General features: G+C 41.0%; 1 protein-coding gene across 1 annotated transcript in view; it reads right to left on the bottom strand.

The window, feature by feature from the left end:
* Nucleotides 1-21,627, bottom strand: part of LOC107190032 (neurogenic locus Notch protein-like) — a 220,560-nt gene that overhangs the window by 155,455 nt on the left and 43,478 nt on the right. The window contains exon 2 of the mRNA XM_015578747.1: nucleotides 14,379-14,457. Coding sequence (XP_015434233.1) covers nucleotides 14,379-14,457 — 79 coding nt within the window. The remainder of the gene's footprint in view (nucleotides 1-14,378; nucleotides 14,458-21,627) is intronic.

Below are 21,627 nucleotides of genomic sequence, written 5' to 3'. Positions count from 1 at the left end.
TTCAGCCATGAATCAATGAACCTGATTGCTATCATTAATTTTCGAACCAATTAATTCCCTGCACCATGTCTAATTAATTTCGAACGCGAGACGTAAAGTTCAATGCAGCTACACGTATATTTACTCGCATCTTTTTATCAATCAAGACGCATACGCAAAGAGGCGGGCGATTCAATAGACACTCCATTTCACTTTCCCACTACTTCAAGGTGTACCGCATTACCGGTCGTGTGTAATTTACAGTTCCCTTGATTGACTTTTTTTGCTGCTGCTGATCATTCAGCCAAGAATTTCATGCTCGGTATGCCGCGTAATGCAAATCGAGTCGCGGGGAAGGCTATGCTATCTCGATCGTAATACACTTTTACTGCTTCTACGCCCGAAAGCTACGCACACGAAAGGATTTAGCGTACTCCGGAACCGTTTTACGGCCCGTCCAAAGTCGTTTATCGAGTCGGTCCAGTAACCAGTCACCGGGTTTAACCCTTAAATGCACGATTTCTCCAAATGTAATAAAATATTTTGAAATCACCAATGCGTAAACCATAGAAGTGTAGAAAAATAATTTTAAAAATCCGTCTTATTTTTTTTGTATTGCCACCAGTGAATGAACAATATTGAGTGAATAAAAAATATGAACCAAGGAATTAAAAAAATTCAATATTTAATCATTTGCTTATTTTAATAACTTATTTTACTTGCTTCTATATACAATGTTCATTCACCGGTTCAACTTTTGAATCCTCAATTCTAAGCCAATGTCCATTTCGATCCAGCTTTTTTTTCTTGCAAGCGTCTATTTGCGGACAAACACTGCACCTATTCACTAACACCGACACATTATATCTTCGGTCGTACGTATACATTCTAATACCCGATGCTGTAAATATTTATGTATTTACTTGCATTAGGAAATACATCTGCATTGCCAAATGACAACACTATGTATTTAAGAGTTAAGCTTTTTAATCAAGAATCACGTTCTATCTAAACGGAGTCTAGATCCCAACGGATCGGTTGTATCTCGACGTGCTAGTCATTAATACCGCGAGTCGTGCATGCGCACACGGGGGACGTGGATAAAATTCGCGTGGCTCGCCAGAAAGGAGAGGCACTAGTTACTTTTTCTCGTTCGGCTCGGCTGCACACGCGGCGCGATTCAGCCCGATCGTAATTAAGAGCCGATCCTTCACCCGCGACCGGCCGTCCGCGCGCTCTCCTTTTCCACCGTGTATGCACTGTGCGTGTGACTCCTCGATGCGCCTCGAAAACCGTGAGCCCGTGTTCACGTGTAAAGACAGGTACAGTGTACGCGTCTAAGGTAAAAAGCTTGTAAATACACGGCGCGGACCACGTGTACTGGCGACGTGTAACGGACATTTCAAGATGTAGGGCGTGCAGATTTATAAAACGCGCAGCGGTTGGCGCGGGTAGACTTGGCTACTGGAGAGCCCCCGCGTGTATACAGGGTGTTAATTTTAACTCGAGCACCTAAATTATTTCCTTTACTATTGAAAGTAAGAAAAAGTGACTAAATAGGATGTAAAGGGTGTTTTTTTTTAGAGGTTTGTTTTTCGAGTTAGCAACACTGTTTCCAGAGACAGCCAATTTGTCAGCTGATAGCTGATTTGTGCTCAGTTCGGTTTGCCATTTCACTATGAATTGAATGGCATTAATGTGGAAGAGCTTTGGTTTCAACAAGACACATGCCCGAAATCATATTTAAACACGAACGGCATAAAATTATCTCTCCAATAAAGCCGATACCATGGTCATTACCACGATTTTTATGCGTTTTATTTCATTCTAAAGTTCTATACCTCTAAAAAAAACACCCTTTACATGGTTTTAAGGCGTGCATCTGATGACGATAAAAACAATCCTGTGAATGTCATTTTAACGGTTTTGTTAAGGTCATCGTATTTTTTTCAACATTAACATGTATTTTTTATCACACGATGTGGTAGTCGGCGTTAAGATGAGTTCAACGACCTACACACCATGACCTTGAAGTGACCCTGAAGACGAAGAAATCAGCTTCAGTTTGAAGAATGCAGAAATATTTAAATGTAACAAGAAGTAAAAAACATTTTATCACCATTAGATGCACGCCTTAAAACCATGTACATCCTATTTAATCATTTTTTCATACTTTCAATAGTAGCGGAAATAATTTAGGTACTCGAGTTAAAATTAACACCCTGTATACACAGAGAAAGCGGGTGTGACTACAAGGATACGACGAAGAAATTTATCTCTCGGGGGCAACTGTAATGCTTTCTTCGTAGCCGAGCGATCGTGTCCCTGCCCTGAACGTATTGCTAGACCGCTCGGCAACGGTACTTTCGTGGACTTGGAACGAGCGGTTAATTGGAGATTTCAATTACATAGAATTGGTTCTTAACACTAGAGAACTACCGAAGCGGTCCAAATGACTCGTTAGTACATTATTATAACGATGATTGAAATGTTACAACAATACGAATGCATTGAGTGAATTCCCAGTTTACAAAGTTATATTGTAATATAAAAGTGCAGAAATTCGATAATTCTTGAATTTGTATGTTTTTCGAAAATTCATTATGTTTATACGATCCGATAGAAATAGATGTATTAGGTGTATAAATTAATTTGTGGCCTTCTTTTCATAGATTTGGTGTTTACTTACAGAAAACCGAAATACAGTCTAGTCTTGAAAATATTCCCTATCGTTATCTGGACATTTACGCCATTTCTGGGGTAGTTGACGAATACACTCTCGAAAGAATGATGGCGGTTTCGAGACAATAATTAATTGTGTTGGCCACGAATTTATTTCTACACCTAATACGTTTATCATCTAGGTAAATTCTAGTATTACATAATATATTGGTGGACTGCGGAATTTTTGTATTTATAGAATATCCGATTGACTAAAATTCAATTTGAGAAAGAGTTTCAGAAAGTTCATTTAAGTCTTCGTTTTATTTCGAGTCTATCAGGACCCTTAACAAGGTACATTAATTTTTCTTTGCGTCTAGTTTCGAAAAATTAATCCGTAGGACACGATATTTGCATAAACATCCGTAGTCTAATCATCGAACTCGTCTGGAAGCTCATATGGTTTTCGTAGGTGGATGACTATTACGTATTTCCTTCTTATTTAAGACACTGGAATCGTATACATATACAGAGTGATTTACCGTGCTCGTGAATTTCTCCTTGTACAAATAAGTAGATGCAGAAAAAGTTGCATGATTTCAAAGGGGCCCTCGGTAGAATAATTATTCCTTTTCTATACTACTTGTACATTAAGAGGTCACCTTGATTTTTTTTAATGGAAGACCCTATATTTCTATACGGGAATTAAAAGAACATTAAGAATTGAGTTAACAAGCATAAGGATATAAGAGGTCAGAAGTGGAGAAAAACGAATTATAATCCAACAGTGAAAGGTCTGCAGAGTATGAATGATCTCGCAGAGATACCCACAAAGTTCATTAATGCCGCCTGTTTATAGCTAAATAACAGGTTTCCCGGTGTATATTAAATTTTACAAGAATATATCCAGTTTTTCAAACTGCTCACTAAAGTCTGAGCGAATCAATGGTGAAACTCGACGAAAAAAAAAAAGCATCGTAGTCAGTATGCACAGAGTGTTGTGTCGCGTGTTAATACTCCAGGCAAGACGAGTATGCAGAGAGTCACGTTTTAGTCGACCGGACAGAATCGGTTATTCAACTCTATTGAATCGGCGATGGCTGTACGATCCGTCCAGGAAGACGAAGTCTCTGGCTAGTCGGAAACTCGCAGTGTACTCGTACGTACAATGAAAAAGATAAAAGGGAGAAAAAGAAACAAAAGGGGGGGGGGAGAATTACACCCAGTCGCCCGGTTCGAATCGTTAGGCGTTCGTTTCTAATTGACGCTAAATAATCATTTTTTTATTTTGGCCGGCCGACTCTACCGATTCTCCTGTCCATGATTTTCTTCGAACAGACCCATTACTGTACGACAATATTCTCACTGGCAATCAGCACGTCGGTGCGAGAGCACAACAGTTCCGTTTGCACGGGGCCTTCATTATGCATCGCATCGACGTCGTCGTCGTCGTCGACGTCTCTCCTCCGGCCACTAACGAGGGGAAGACGCGACTCTGACCGGGACAGTAACGTGTACGGTATATGTTCTCCAGGCGCTACTGTGTCAGAGACACTACCACCGTAGTTACCGGTGACTAAATAACGGCTAGTAATAACCCAACCTCCTAGAGATTGGCATTTGCATACACACAGCCGTAAGAATGTGGTGGATTTCCTGTACAGGTTAAGAAAACGATCTTTGTGCACTAGTTATACCAGAAAAAAATAAGAATAATATTTGTGTGGTAGGAAATTGGATCTTTCACACGGTTACATGAAATAAGGAATAAGATAAACTTGGGCATGGACGGATGTGTGAGACGATACAGGGAAATAGAAGAAATCGAATGAAATAAGGAAAACTTGAATGGTCTTTTATGATATGAGTCTTGATGGCACTTTTAACTTTAGCGAAGCGGATTTTTTTTTATGATACTCAATAGTATACTACCACGGGCTACAATACACTCAAATACGAAGGAAAACGTGGGTTAAGAACAGTTTTTAATATGGGACATATAGAGGATGTGGTCTAACTATGGGCTGGCACTTTTACCTTTACTGTCACACCTGTTGAAGACTTTTAAAATGCAAAACCTTAATATATTTAAAACATGTTTGCTTTATGATATGCAGTTAAAATAAGCTTCTTTTGTTCTTGAGTCATAGTTTCACGCTATCCCTGCTAGGATGAAGCTATACAGTTCTAATCCGTTTTTCCACCTTGGTTGCTGAACATTTAATACACTTCTCCCTTTTTAACTTTTATTTATACATAAATAAATAATTGAATTTGAGAGCATATATCCCAGCAGACATTGTAAAAGCTACTTTAGGATGTACTGTCCTATCAGTCTCGAAAGTTTTAAGACACTCGACGGTGTATTTTACGTACATTTTTAAATTATACATCACGTTTAGAATTTCAATGGCTAGTTTTCAAATACGTAGAACACAAATTTCATTACTGATCATTACTGACCCGGCTTCAAAGGTTAACAATCCTTTCAAAAAAGGGCATAAATCGATAAATTTCTATGCAATCAAAATGTATAATAAACTTTTCCATTTGTGGATAATTAAACAGTGCCACAAGATGCTAAAATACCATACACCATGTAACATCATAAAGTTGTTTTCTATATCTCAAATCATTTCGAAGAAACAGGTCGCTCCACTTCAACGACAATCTGTGTATTACTCCAAAAGGAAGCTGTTAACACACGATATTAAGAATTATGGCCTTGCCAGGCATTTACAACGAAAATGAATCAGTTCGCAACAAGATTAATAAATCAACGACAAACTACCCAGAAACAGGCATGAAATATCGAAAGAAGCATGTTTGGTCGACAAACAAATTATTTCTGATATTTGGACGGAATAATCGAAATGATTCTCAATGCAACGAACGAATCGAATCGAACCGAACGAAACCACCGTAAAACAGAACCCGTCTCGCACGAAAAAAAAAGACCAATTGTCCACGAAATTGCCACTCAGCATCTTCCGGCGGAACTAATGCTTCCATGAATTCGAGCGGCGCAATCGTTTAATTGACTGGTGTTACGCTAAAACAAACAGGCCACCCAGAGGGGTGGGGACTTTGCACGAGGTATGTAGTCAAGAGAAACTTTATCGGTTTATTGAGCTCTCCTGGCTCTTGTTACCTCAGTTCGGTGGAAATAGTTGCCTCGCGCCGTGAGCTGGACTTCTCACGAGAACCAAGTCAAACCGTCTTCTCGTTGGCATTCGCAAATAACACGTTCGCGAAGGGTTCCGCGGGGGCTCTGCAAACATACCGCGTAAACCGTTCTCTTATTCCGCTCCGGCGTCTTGCGTTTCTCTTCGTATTTACTTTTACGGTCCATGCCGTGCTTTTGCATACCTAAACATTCGATTTAGATTTTCTAGGAAGCACATAAAAGTTTCTCAATTATTAAAACCCCAGAACGGGACTAGACGAGGTGTCATTTATGGCCTCGGAATTTAGTGTTCCCTCCGGATATCGGTGATAAACGGTGGAACATCAAACTGTTGCTGACCCTCGTGATTTATGTGCTTAGTCTATAGAATCACGAAAGGATAGGGGATCAGAGAACAGTATGCAACCCTCCTGAACTGAGAACCACCCCATGGAGTTAGGATACTATTTCAATCACTTCTAATTTCTATAACGTTTAATATTTGAGAGCAGGGCTTTACTAAAACTGACTTTCTATCTTGTTTATAGAATTGGAAAACTGACAGAACGATGTTGTAAACAAAATAGGAATTTTGTAGTGAAACTGTCCAAACGGAAGACATTCACAGCTACAAATTGTCACTATAAAAATACCGCTCTATCTATATTGCCTTGATCGGGGCTGTAGGGGAGTAAAATGGCAATGAGTTCAGAGCCCCCTCCATGCTAAGTTCTATCGTCATAGCCTCAGCTTCAACGCCTGCGCAAAAGATGGGTCTTGCTGGTTCGCCGGCGTACGCAACGTGGTGGGAGAGCGAATGTGTGTGCTCGAAAGTACGTGTGAAGGGGAAGTGCCTCGCGTGGCAATATATTGAGTGGCAATATAGTTAGAGTTCACTGTACTTTCAACCGGCCAATACTGTCGACGCTTCTAGCTTCGTTCAAACCGTAAATACTGCTCAAGGTAACCACAGTCTCTTCTATTATTCTAGCGCAATCGTAAAAAAACTGTCGGTCCCAGCAGCGTTACGTTTACTCTTACGGAAAATGTCAGTATCTTAGCAGACTGAACGCAGCGATTTACCAAAGGTGTTTCCCGAAGCGATCAATCGATTAACTTCCCGTGCCACCCACGGTAGAGGGATGGGAGAGGGGAGGCAAAAAGTCGGCGAGGACAAAACAGCTGCGGCGCGTTCAATCGGGACCGATGTCGCATCGGATCGGCGGCATCCGCTGACAAACAGGTCGAAGATAATTAGAGCAGCTTATTGCTAGGCGAAAGAAGTGGTAGGAGAAGGTGAGCGTCGGGGCGGAGGAAGCCTGCCGGCCACCGTGCCGTAGACAAGTGGTGGAAGCGAATATTGTTCGCAGACGCGGTGTACCCGGAGAAAGAACGTGGCGCGGAGAGAAAGAACGGCAGACGTCCGCACTTGAATCTATGCGGATATCTGCGGCGGCAGGAAGGGAAGGGGCGGAGAACGGCCAGGGAGGGGCAGGAGTGGTCGAGAGAGCGAGAAAGAGGGGGCCCAGAAGGTGGAACGAAGTTGGAACACGGACCCGATGGTGGGAGAAGGAGCTAGCTACGTGTGTTTCGCAAAGGACGAACGAAGAGGGCAAAATCACCACACGTCGAGAGACCGTTCCGCTGAAAAGAGAGAGGAGTTGAAGTGCAAGCGAACCGATTTCTCGCGGCGGGAGCCGAGGGGTCCACGAGGGGCCAGGATCTCCTCGGCGCATGCGCGGCGGGCGTGGGAAAGCGCGCTCACGTTTCAGAGACGGTCTCTCTTCCCCTCTTTCTCTTTCGCTACGTTCGCCGCACGCAGCCCTTCTCGTCGCCTCGAACCTTCTTGCTTCCTCGGCTGTTGTTCCCCCGACACCCTTCCTCGTTCCACACGCGTTCCCAGCCCCGTACCTCTCGCTCCGCTGGGCCAGGGGGGGTACTCTCTTGCTCCCTCTGGAAGTGTCTGGGGCGAGGATCGCCGATCACGGCCGAGTGGCCACGATCCAAGGCCCCGCGGGCATGAAGTTAGTTATTCCGTTCAGGGGTGCTCAATATCTGGGTGATCGGTAATTGCAAATGGGGGGGGAGAGGAAGTCGTTGGCGAAATACCCTTCTGTGTGTCTGTATGCACACTGTTGCAGGGGCTGATTCGAGTGATCCGATTGTCCGTCGGGTTGCGTCTGCAATGATTCAACTTATGTATACCGTGGTTCGTATAAGAGGACGACAGATAAGTTAGGAATAGAGAGACCTGTGGTAATTGGGAAATAAATTAGACCCCATGATGCGTATCAGTCCGCCATTAATGCGCGCTTGATCTTCGTAGCGAAATAGGAAAAACTGTGAGAGTGCCCGGTAGCCGATGAACGCCAGCCGATAAGCAGACAAGTGTGTAGCCGGTGTGGAGCATGGATAAATTGTTGTACGTCAACACGCGTGCATTGTTGCACGGAATGTGGATGCGTGCACATATATACACACACGGGCGCGCAGCGGACGAAGAACGAGATATGTACCCCTAGAGCGCACCGATAACGCACGATGACGCGATCGCCGCGGGGTGCTCGCCGAGGAAAAAGAACGAAAAGGGAACGGCGGGGGTATTTTGACAGCGCTCGGCAACCTTCGTCATTCTCTGTCGATCGGTCCGTGTCTCCTCCGGGTCCATTCACTCATGGAACAAAGGCCTCGCGGTCTGACTTTGTGATTTATCTTCGCACAAAGCGAGTGTGTTCCTCTAATTCCGACCGTGGCTTGGTTCAAGGCTGATCAAACTACTTCTGCCTCCTCGCGAATACAGTCGGGTTTGAAAAGTCGATAAGAGGCCGTACGTCGGTACCGCGTAGTCTATCTAAGTCATTCGATGTAACGCTCGCGTCAGACAGATAAGTCCGTTCGTCCGCCGCGCGGACCGTAGAACATTTCCCGACAGAACAGATGGCAATGATTGCTACTAATGGTACCCATCAATTCGCGGCGTGTTCGAGCACTTAGACGCCGCCGCGTGGACGAATGGAAGGAACCGGCGGGAGGATTTGTGACATTGAAAGAAGACAGAACTGTACAAGCCGCTGGAGATGATTGTTGTTACAAGGGGTAATTTCGACCCGCCACGGTAAAAGAAAGTAACCGACATTGCTGATGAAAACTTGACAGTCCACTTTGTGCGCCTTCTTTCAGTTTTGACCCCCAAACGTGTCTGTTACTACGCAATTATAAATTTACAGGATTATAAATTTATAGTTCACGTTTTACTTGAAGGTTAGGGGCACTTGAAAATGGGGAACACTTGACGATGAAGGACACTCCTCTAAATAAGAATCACCGTTGTATCCTACATAATTCTTCAATATTTTAATTTTTCATGAATCTTCTTCGGTAAACTCCAAGGGTCGTTAACCCTCCAAAAACTTTTCTGATTTATTTTCGCCACAGTAAAGGATATTTGGCGAAGCAACAGCCTTCGGCAACTTGGACAGCTCTTTAAGATGCTACACCGGTGTCGGTGAGGAACATAAATCACAGCTACGCGGTATAATTAGTTACGTGTCTACCACGCCGACCACACCCCTTTAAGCAAGGGGGTAAAACATTCCGGGCGTAACATGCAAAACGAAGGACAATTGTAACAGGAGTACCACGAATTTCTTGTCCTTGCATACGAAACAGAGGACCCTCTCTGTGCGACCGTTTGGGATTTAAGCTGTTTCCTCAAAGGAACCGTCGGTCCGTGCACGATACACAAAACGCGCACGCCTATTCCAACAACAGCCTGTGACTCGCAGGGGATGCGTGGCGCGTCGCCATCCATCATCGTGCATATGCTGCTCCATTCGACGAACCCCTTCTTCCGCGCGCAGATACAGGTCTGCAGGGAGGAACGAAAAAATTTCCGGGGTTAACGGTCACAGCTGCGCTATTCACGGTGGAAGCTTTCTTAATGCTTTTACCGAAAGTTTACCCCAACTGATTCCCTTCGTTGGGGGAGAAAAAAAAGAGAAACGGCAAAAAATCACCGTTTTTGGTTGCCAAAGATCGTAAAACTATCGGACTCTGGTGTTATTGTAAACGTTCCCGAAAGTGGAAAATATCGGGAGTGAGGAAACTATTTCGATCTGACACGACCCAGTAACTTTCAGAATATAGGATTGGATACGTGAAAATTATCCCATTGACAGTGCATTCGTTGAAAGAGATCCTGTAAGATCATATCTTCCAATGCAGGAAATGAACTATTGTTTAATCCTAAATTTATCGTAAATGGCTATAATACCAATTGATTAAAACTATAAAGTAATACCTATAAAATATCAAAAATACTTTAAAGTATATGAAATATTGCAAACTCACTTTATATCATGTGTTACTATTAACTAGACTGTCGCTACTTTTACAGAAATACACGTGTATTTTTCCCCTAATAATATCGACTGAAAGATATGCATTAATTTTATATTTACAAACGCTGTAAGCACAAAAAATCCACCTAAGAGAACGATTGTTGCAATATCAGATAACGGAAGAAAATACATAAATTCGGTCCATACGATCGATACCACGTACGAAAGAGAGAAAGACACGAAAATGGAAAAATAATATTATTTTTCCAGGCAAACGAGCAACCCTTTTTCCATTCGAAGATGCCCGAGGACCAATGCAAAATCTATGGGGGTCACGTGCGAGGACACGTGACCCGTCCACGCGCGATGCATTCGAACGCACGCGTTGGCGCATCCACGTAAACATGTAACTGTGCAAGTGCACATCCATTGTGCGAATAGCGATCTATGCGATCGCTGTGCCGTGCCGCCGCGGGGACACGCGTCTATCCCCACGGCAGAACGTACGAACGCGTGAATGTGCAAGAGTAGGTACACGTGATCATATGGGGGATGGTTCCCACCCTATTGTGTAGGATCCTCCATCCGTCAGCGGTAGCTTTAACTCACCATATTGTCAAGTGGCACTAGCCAAATTTGTTATTGTATTGGATTATGGTCATTTCGTGCGGGAGCTTTGGAAAATGATCGAGGATATCCGAGATTGAAACTGCAGATTCGAAAGGATTATTACATTTAATATTTTTGCTAAGCTTTCGGATACTGTGACAATGAAACTGAAGTTTTATATAACAATTAATCCCGTAAAATGTTTACACGATATATTATGGTTTCTTGGGAAACAAAATTTGTTTCACCATCTGGGGACGAATTGTCAAAGTTGACAGAGAAAATTACTTTTTTTCATATTACACATTTTATATAATTGTATTGTACAGTTTCATAGAGCATAAATAGGAAAGGCGCTCAACTTTCAAGAAACGGTAGTACCTACTCTGAAGATGAATTGAGAATACAACAGATAAAGAAATTCTTTCTTTAGAAGCCTATAAAGTTAAAAAATATTGCAATTTTTGAGTCACTGAAATTCTTTTGGAATTGCATCAGCTGAAATATTTATCTGGATGTTTTTCATAATGCCTTTAATACTAATGTTCAACACAGACAGCCCTGAACTCGGTAACAGATTTACACGCGTGCTGAATTGTAGCAGTCCGTCGTGATTAGTATCCGTCAAATTACACTTACGCAGAATTGCTTATAAGGCCATACCGTTGCAACGAGGAATTAGTGCTGTTCGCGTTCGCAAGAAGATGAATTAGTCCTCGCACGGCGTTGCCTCGTAGGTGGTACTATCGCCGGACGCGAGTGAGATAAGAGGGGTAATCAAAGAGAATATGAAACAAGAGTAGAAAATATAAACGAAGACGGTGGCTGAAAAATTGGACGGTCAGGTCACGAGCAGATAACATCACTCGCAATTAAACTTAATGTCCTAAGTCAATCCAAAATTTACTGGACAGCATGCTCCATTCCGGTTTCCGCATAATTTCATTCTTCATATTTATGACACTTCACGAATATCCATATTAAACGTTTTACAATATCCATATAACAAGAACATAAAATATCAACAATACAGCCAGAAATATTTCAATTTTTGATGCTTAAAATTGAAGTTAAAATATTCCGCATAAAAACTACATTGTGAATGACAGCGAGGACGTAAAGTCAAGTGTCGTTCGAAGATCGAAATTAAAATTCAGAATGTCAGGTTTGCTACCAAAGGAAATCCATAAATAATCCTACGATCTGACTTATATATTTTTTTTCGTATAGTTAGAAACCGTGATGCTTTGCGTCTGTACAGGTTCCTGGTTGTAAAATGACCATGATCGTAAACAATGAAAAGACGTTCGATTATGCGTTCGTCGGAAAGGATGGTGTAGGTACCAGTCGCTCGATATTATCGACTCCCAAATTTTCCGCCACCATTTGCATAACCCGTGGGCCGACCAATAAGAGGGTCAACGACGGATCAACGGAGAGGTGTCGAGCTAACTGATACAAAAGTGAAACCTACGAGGGTTCGAGATAAAGGTAATTTAGATGCGTCGCTGGGTCACGACTGGCAACTATTACAGCTATTACCGGATCCCGGACCATCTCGTTCCACCTCATTCCATGCCATCCCACGCCATTCTGTTGGTATTATGTTCTATCGATGCGAGTCCGAACGTCATTTCGCGCGATCGAATCGTGCGGTCAATCGCGACCGGAGACACATTGATCCCTTCTCTCTTTAAAAAAAAAGTAGGAAAGATGATTGGCAAATTGTTCCGCTAGGTCAACCTACTTTTATCTACAATTATTTTTCACATCACTGTTTTCGAAAAATAACCCCCTTGTCATTCTACAGTCTGCTTAACAGGATGGTCCATCAAAATGCTCAGAAGACCAAAAACGATTTTTACAACGAATTTGTTACGGTATTTCTTCCGGTTCCCATTAAAGTCGACAAACCCTAACTAAAACCACTTTATTTAACACTACTACCGATGATAAACGCATGTCTAATTTGATCGATCTATAAACATGGCAAACTATTGAAATTTCACAAACTTATAAATTAACTAATTTCTTCACTTTCTATTTGCTTATTGTCGCCAAGACAGATTGTAAATAAGAATAAGGAGTTAATAAAAAAAAAATAATTTCTTCACTTTCATATCGTAATAAAAGTTCCAAAGATCTTAGAAAATGTATTGGTATAACGTTTAAATCATCGTTATAGGAGTGCACTGACAAGTCATTTGGATTTGTTTGGTAGTTCTAGTGTTAATATCTAACAATATAGACTGATTTCGTAGTTTCGAAATGAAAGTTGCCGATACACGTGGTTCACCTGTGGCAGTCGATATATTAAATAATCCGAGCGTGAGCCAGAGTATCATTTCAGGCGCAATCGGATGGTGTGAGTGTAATTATACCCGATTGGAGGTATTACCGGGAAATCGCGTATAGTTCTGACCTCATTACCCCATACTGAGCACAGCCGATCAATGGAGAAGGAATGTAGCAGGCTAATTTTCCAATTACCCCCTAGACGATCGCGTTCCCTTTGGCGTTCGTGTGTATTGATCACGAGGACACGGCAGGAGTGTAGTTAATCGCAACAGAGACAACGAAAGAAAGAAAGAATAAGAGAATCGGCATCGAACAAAAATAAAAAAATCGACCAGGGAACAAGTCTATCGAAATCGAAGACCTTATTGTCGCAACTGGAAGTGATATTCAGAAGAAAAACGGGACATGGGAGTCGACCAACAAGTCTAGATCAGGGCTTGAAACGGTTCCAAAAATACATCATTGCTTCAAACAGTTATGTATAAAGGGGCCGATTGAAACAGGTATAAAGAACCTTTATTCTGAATAACTGTTGTTTTTTAGGTTCTATACAAGTTCTAAAACGGTTGTATAACTGACATGGGAGCTGATATAGTACATCTGCAATGAGTGCTCGAAGGCTCTCGACACTGAACATTAAATATTTCATAAACTAATAGCCAGAGGGGTCTAAACAAATATCATTGGCTTCAAAATTCCAAACTCTATCACCCTGTTAAATCTCATAAAAAAGTCGGCGTTACACCTGGATTCCTCTCTTTGTCAATGTCGAGAATCCCTCGAACATACATTGATAATTTACTGTAGTCTGAAATTTATGTTCTTTATAACAATTACTCAGAATAAAGGTTCTTCAGAACTGAATCAATAATCGAAATCTATATCACAACAGTTTTCAAGTCCTGATCTAAACGTATCTATGTCATTTTGCCTTCGTTCATCTTTCTTAGCTTCCCTTTTCCTCGCGTTTCCTCCATTTCTCATCCTTTTCGCGCGTGGGAGGCGGTGAAACGTCCGGTTCTCTCGCCCTCGCGTTCTCTCTTTCTCTATCTCCCTTCCTCATCCCCTGGACGCGCGCGTTATCTTTGTTTCGTCTGTTCCCCTCCCGTTCGTTCCCTTTCCATGGGGCCGCCCGACGACGCGACGGCCAGCCGCCGATCGCCAAGACGGCGAACAACGACTCCACGACGTTCGTCATTCCGCGGAGCAGCCTGAACCCGGTGGTTTCGCGGGCAATCGCATGACACGCACGTCAAACGATGCCTACACGCCTGCGAAACAACGCGTAATTACAATAATGAGAACGATGAAATATATGCACTCACTTGCAATGCGACTCGCCGCGCGGCGATGACACGCACACTCCTCCGTTTTTGCAGGGGCTTGGCGAACACGAGACAAAACCTGAAACAATGGAAAAAAGAAGAAATGAATATTATTAATGGGGATTGAGATTTCAGGAATGCACGATAAGTGGATCAGCAAGATCAAACGTATTATCTTTATGTACATAGGAACGCATGAGTATTTGTATAATTTATTATCACTGAGGGGTTCAGTGGAAAAATTATACGAGTGCATTTTTTGGAAAAAACGAGATAAGTACAGGAAACGATATATGGGAGACATATTTATCTAGAGGGAAAATGGTACAAGTGTCTTCTATTGATAGTATATGTATAGTAATGTGTTCTAACCTTTTAACTGCGAAACGACATTCGCATACCAGATGTTAACATTGGAAACTTGTGTTTATCTGTGAATAAACTAAAGGGTAATAGAATTGTTACTTAGCACGTAGATTCGACATCGATTTGGTGAAACAAGAAATGCGTTATACTGATTGTTAGTGCAATTTACTCGCCGTATAAGTACATATTTATGTCTGTAGTAGTTAATTGGTTCATATTTGTAAGTATACAAATATCTATTAAAGTTTAAATTTACCCACAGTTTTCTCAAATTAAAGTTTTTGTCACTCGTACCAATTTTCCACTGATTCCTTCAACTGTAATCATTGTAATTCAACGATTTTGAGAACTGTTCTCACTGCACTATTAACAGATATAACAACTAATAAATCGTAGTTAAAATAGTACGTGTAAATAGATACTATTATTACCAAAAAATATATTATTTTAATTTTCTGTATCAAATGATTACGAAAAAAGTTGAACAATGTTCATTTTAGTATTAACAAAAACTTTATAAATCATATGAAAACAATTTATTCTCCTTACTTATCGAACAACCCTCGTACTTTTAAACGATAGTACAAGCTCAACGAACGCCTTAATTTTCAGAGCACTTTTTTCCGCCGCTTTCAAGAGCACAAGGCAGAAGCGAAGGTCCGAACGTCCTACGAGGCAGGGGCAGAGTAATATCTCCTTTCACCAAGGACAAGATAGGCGGTTGTCGAAAATGTATGTACAATTTCCGCTCCCTAGGCGAACAGTTGAAAAGAAGAGGCGCAACCTGACGTTCGTTTATCGTGTTAGCAATTAAAGCCCAGTCGGAATACGGTGAACGCGGGTTACGGTGGATCCGCCAGCTAGGGTGGCGTAGGGGGGTAGGGGGAGGGAACCTTTGACACGCCGTGCAAAGTGAACTTTCGTGTAGGCCCCCTTAAAGAATACGAAGAGATAAGGATAGAGACCGAGGAACGGGGAGGATAAAGGTGGCACCTTTAAGGGAGCGAAAATATCGGTAGACCCTTTTGCCCACTGCGGGTGTTAAACGCGACCGAACTGGGGAACGGGGCACGCGGGCGAAAACACCACCCGCGCACATCCTGCTCAACCATTGCCGGAACCTTCCGCCTGAATAATTTCACACGAGTCGAACCACTGCACACGTGCGTCACTTGCACGTGCGGGGGCACAGAGAATCCGGGGATAAAACAGAAGACCTTTCGCTAATAAAACATCGCTCGAAAAATAATGTCAAGGGTTTAGGCGGTGTACAGAACAAACGCATTTGTTTTGATCCTGTTTTGGCCTGGTAAGGATAAACGAACCCATTACGGGACATTAATCAGCACCTTTTACGCGGTGTAGGAAAATGTTTACGAGGAATACATTAGTTCTTCAGAATGCTGACCTTTTGTAACGATTTAGATAGTGCCAGTTCTGAAGTGTGAAGTGAATTTTTATGAGAAATTTATGACAAAAACGTACATTGATGCTGGTGTCTACTTTATTGAGCTACTTGTGCCTTCTATCGATCGATTTGTGTTATCATTGTTCGTTAGTTTCTGTTATTGTAGCTACAACATTGTGACCATTATAAATTATTAGGTGTAGAAATTAATTCGTGACCCCCACAATTAATTACTGACTCAAAAGTGCTATCATTTTTTCGAGAGGGGATTCGCCAAATGCTCGAGAAATGGCGTAAATGTGTAGAAAGTGATGTATTTGGTAAATTATATGAAAACTAATGGTAAATTTGATTCTACATTAATAAACAAAGTAATTCTACTGAAATTGTAGATTATTGAACGAACTTTGACAAAAGTATGACCAAAAAATGTGAAATGAAGACAAGTGAACCGATACGATTGTATAATTCCTATTAGAACTGTATCTAGGAATGTTCTAACTCTGGTATTCTGTAAAGTGGAGTCTACGGAAAGTCTCGGGTCTGCATACATTTGTATACCTCAGCGTTAATGTATTCGTTTTCGTTGGAATCATTAATGTCGATTCTCAAATAACATTCGTGCTAAATCACACACTCGGCCTAGCATGTACTTAAAGTTCGATTAACGTGCCCTGCTCACCGTAAAGTACACCTAGCAGCCCGTCCACATACACACATACCGTCACGACTATAATAACGTAGCAAATAACTGCTTAACATAGACGGGGAGGAAAAGCAACAAGACCAGCTCGGTGTACTTATGTTTTATCACAGAACGCGAAGTCAGATGCCTCTCGAATTCGCGTTATCCTACGTGACCTTTGATTGTAGAATCCTGCATGATGCTGAGAAGTTCGTCTTTCTCGTAATTTTCCTCCTCTTTGAGTGATTCGATGATTAAATTCGAAATGGTAATAAAATACGAGATAACATACCGCTTGTAATTCAAGAATATAGACCATACGTGACTATACTGGAGATGTTCACATAAATTCACATTTTATTAGCAACAGTAAATATTAATTTTTCATGTTCTGAGCATGATGTCTAATAATAGAACAAAGAACTGGATATAGCAAAACCAACCTTTTCATTTTTTCACAAAATCCCTCAAAGCGACACGCATTCCTTGATTTAAATGACACACTAGGTTTCTGAGAACCCAGTGTAAAGTTCCAGGGTTAATTACTAAAAGCTGTAATGAAAGAGAAATTTATCTGTTTGGTAAAATCAGATGAAAAGTAACGTAAACATTTTACTTTTTACAACTATAATAATTGATCTTTGTCTGCGTCTATTCAAAAAGTCTGTTAAAAACCCGCTGTGATCGTTACAATATGCAAATGTTATATAGTGTAAGGACTATTTCAGTTTATTCTTTCTCCATAGTTAATTACGTGGTCATTGTTAAGGAAATCATAGTGTGTGCCGTAACGGTCAATGGACGACAAGGATATATCGATCTGCGTGATGTTCGTAATTAATATTAGCAGGGACAAATAAAAAGGATGTTAATAGAATAAAGCACGTGACGTAACAATCAGGACTCTTTTATGGTGACGCGTGGGACGCTGAAAGTGGTTCTAACGTTTGTAAATGTCATCTTAATGGCATACATTTCTCGACTTAGACACGTCCACACGCAACGGTGTACCCGGTGACACTGGTAACACGCGTGGAGTTCACGGAGGGTTTGACGTGCATTCAAAGCACACTTGAACATGAATATAAGTTACGCTTTCAAGTTTTTTGTCTGGCTGAAGATAATGGACCATAAAATGGTTACGACAGAAGTTTAATTGTAGGAAGTATATAAAACACTGCTTTCTCAGACAACTATGCGTGCATGACTTATGGATTGAAAGAAACAATAGAAAAGCTTCAATATACTTTCATCAAAGTACCATGGAAACTAAAAGTTCCCTTGGGACATTATCATTAGCTTTCTTAAGATTAGTTGAAATGGAATAAAATTACTATTTTCTCAACAAAAAAGTGAATCTATTAGCGTGTTCTTCGATTAGTAAAATTTATCTGAAAATAAAATAATCTAATATCTTAGCTAGCTTGCAACTCGACAAGTATTATAGATCGTTGCGCATAAAATGATCGATTTTACTGGTAGATATATTTGACATTACTTTTATGAATGAAAATTATTAACATTGCTCCTTTCTCTATTGCAAAATTAGACAATATACTATACTTGTTTCAAAGTACCACCTAACATATCAATAAAATCAATTATGTTAAATACTAAAGTTAATTAAGATACAGAATTAAACTGAATTAAATTCGGCCATTTCCTCCATATGCTAAAGATAGACATTGAAACAAAATTCCTAAATAATCGTCAGAAAAAATTCAACGAAATTGTCATCCAAAAGATGACAGTCAAAAGTGCCTTCGTAGAGTCATCTTCAAATTCTGAATATAATATGAATGTAGTACTTGTATTTCAATGAGGAACATGTATAAAGTCTACCAAATCTTGTTTTGCCTAATAAAATTCGTATAATGTTTGAATCTAATATCACGTCCAAGTAATAACACAATACGTATGTCAGATGTAACGCGTACAAATATTAAAAGTCTGGGATCATTGGCCCGTTAGGATCGACGAGACGATTCAATTCAGTTTGAAAAAGACGAGGTGGGGGTGAATCGGAGTGGTCGTACACAATGAACGCTTGCGTTGTCGTCGGGGCAACGACGAAGACAGCTGCCAGCAAACGTAGCCAACGTCCCCGCGACAAGACGGATGAGATCAGTTAAACCAAACTGCCTTCGTGACAAATCCTCCGTTTCCTCTGTCGGTTCGCGACTCCGTTTTATACTGTCGTTGACGTAGTTGCGTGTACACTTGCACACGCACCCGGCCACGACACGGGCCATCGCGGTAATTTCTATGTAGGACGAACGGCTTTAGTGTGATTCCTCAGGATTTCCGTCCACGACGTGGATCCGACTGATTGGTAGCAAACCAGTGTCACACCAATGTCTTGCGCGTCCGCTCGAATGGACACGAGAGTCTGTTAAAGAAACTGTTACTACGCATGAAACGGACTGAACTGTTTTACATGCTGGTGATTAGGAGGATTTCTGTCTTTGAGGATTTTAGTACATTCGAATGATCTTAGGAAAATGTATACACTAGCATGGGCGTAGCTAGATTATCAGTCAGCGGAGGGCCAAAATATTAACACATTGACTGACACAGTGGAAAAAACTGTACGTAGCCAGACACACTTTATTTTGTTTTTAAAGTCATAAATCGTTGAAAATGTATGCGTTTTGTTAATAGAGGCTGTTGGTCGTGTTTCAAATTACACTGCAATATTAAATATTACGCAAAAATTTTATAACTATTAGGGGGGTTGACTTCTGAATTAATTGCATTGCAATAAACCCACACCGTCTGTCATGTCCCTGAAGATAGTTCCTGAACTTGGTACTAATTTCTAACCTTTTTTACTAATACATATCGGTAAATATTAGGTGCACGTCTAGGATCGTCAATTTATATAAAAATAATCAGAGACTTACGTTAGGAAATTTCACCTATGTCGCAATTTGTATTTTTTTTTGTCGAATGATTAACGCACAGTAGTATACCTAAAAGAGTTTCATAGAAAGTAAGAAACTTCTTATAAAGGGAAGGGTAATCCATAGTTTTATAGACGGTATGAAGTCTCTACGTAAAGAACGGAAGAAAATAGGAAACGACTTGGGATGGAGATACGGAAATAACGGTAATTTCGACAATGCGCGGAAGTGAATTGTTCTGAAGGTAAGACCCAGTAAAATCTAGCGAAAATTCAGTTATTAGGGTGTCGTAACCAGTCAAGCATTTCCTCTTGCCGGCTGGAAACGAACGGCCTGGGGCAAACACTCGCACAGTAATCTGCATCACTTGATGGAAAAAATGGCTTTAATTGTTTCAATTTCAGAGTAAATTGCAACGCCAGTAGAAAGCCACTGGGTGAATTACGCCTTCCTTCCTGCTCGTCCGCGAAATTAATTCGCGCCCGCACTAATAATGGAAACCCCGTGCAAATTGTCGCGAAAGCAAAGAGAGAATGAGTCGCCTTACGTCACCCACGAATCGTATGTTCATTAAAAAGAACGTATCTTGTCGAGTTCACTTTCTAGGTCTACATTTCACCCAGTTTATCCATTTTTATCAAATTCCTATAAATTATTTCGAAAATTTCTCGTTTAGAATAAAACATAACCGTGAATAAAGAATTTGATACAATGAACATCTCGTGAATGATCTTAAAAATTAATAAAGCAATGGTTTTGTCATGGTCTGCAAATTCCAGAACGATGACTCGGGGAATTACATTGAATTCAATGACTGACAGGGATATTAAATGGGTGCGCATGAAATGTAGATTATCATCGTAGTTCGAATCCTGCAGTGTAATACGTTAAACGATACTTAATTATCCAATACACTGAATCGTATTCAAGAGAAATAAATGATTTACGAAGGGTACGTTTGAAACTAACATTAAAGGACTCTGGAAAACGATAAACTGGGACAGCAATGTATGATATCATGTTCATTGACTTATTCCCTTGACGTGAGCATTTTGTTCACAATCTAAAGTATGTATACACACAAAATGCAAGAAAAAAAGTATGATATAGTTATAGATTTCCAACTGGATATACTGATGATAACTAATGAAATATGGCAAACATTGCCAAATTGTCAAAGTTTTGCCGACAAGGTGAACAAAATGCTCATATATCCTCAAATAGCGGATTAAAGCTCGCATACGGAAATCGGCATTATACATTTCAACGACAAAAATGTTTAAAAATGTTAAAAATTTATATCATCATTTTTCAATTCTTAATTTTTAGTTCTTACCGCTATTAACGTTTCAGCAGTAACCCATTAAGAATCATTAGACAAGAAGTTTATCGAGCTTTTTCCAGTCTTCTATAAAAATATTCGTTGCACATCAGATCTATTCTGTGTCTTGCGGCTAACTGATCCACGCGGCTCGAGGGGCTCATTAATGTCTCGCCGAGCGATTATCATCGTGACGCTGTTGAATGATTGCGCGGCGTCGAAACGCAACGGAGCTACAGGTTTGGGCGATAACGCGATAATGAACGTACGGTGCGCAATCGGGGAATCGAATCGACTGGCGTGCTGGTGCATACCGTCACGCGTGTTGTCGGAATTGCCGTGTTGTTATGCTGCACCCGGTATTTCTGTGGTTCCCGCGACTCCATTGACACTTGACGCGCGAATATATGGTATTCTGTGGGTTTATGAAAATTCGATATCCTGGATCGAACATGAACTGCACGGTGGAAACGACGATTCTATCAGGACTTCAGATAGCTCGATAGTTGTATAAAACTCAATGGTGCTTCAAGTGAAGAAAGAAGAAAGAGGATATGTATGTGAGA

Source organism: Dufourea novaeangliae, unplaced genomic scaffold, assembly GCF_001272555.1.
Source record: "Dufourea novaeangliae isolate 0120121106 unplaced genomic scaffold, ASM127255v1 scaffold172, whole genome shotgun sequence".
NCBI lineage: Eukaryota > Metazoa > Arthropoda > Insecta > Hymenoptera > Halictidae > Dufourea > Dufourea novaeangliae.
The sequence above is the reverse complement of the archived record's forward strand: the minus strand, read 5'-3'. Positions and strand labels throughout refer to the sequence as shown.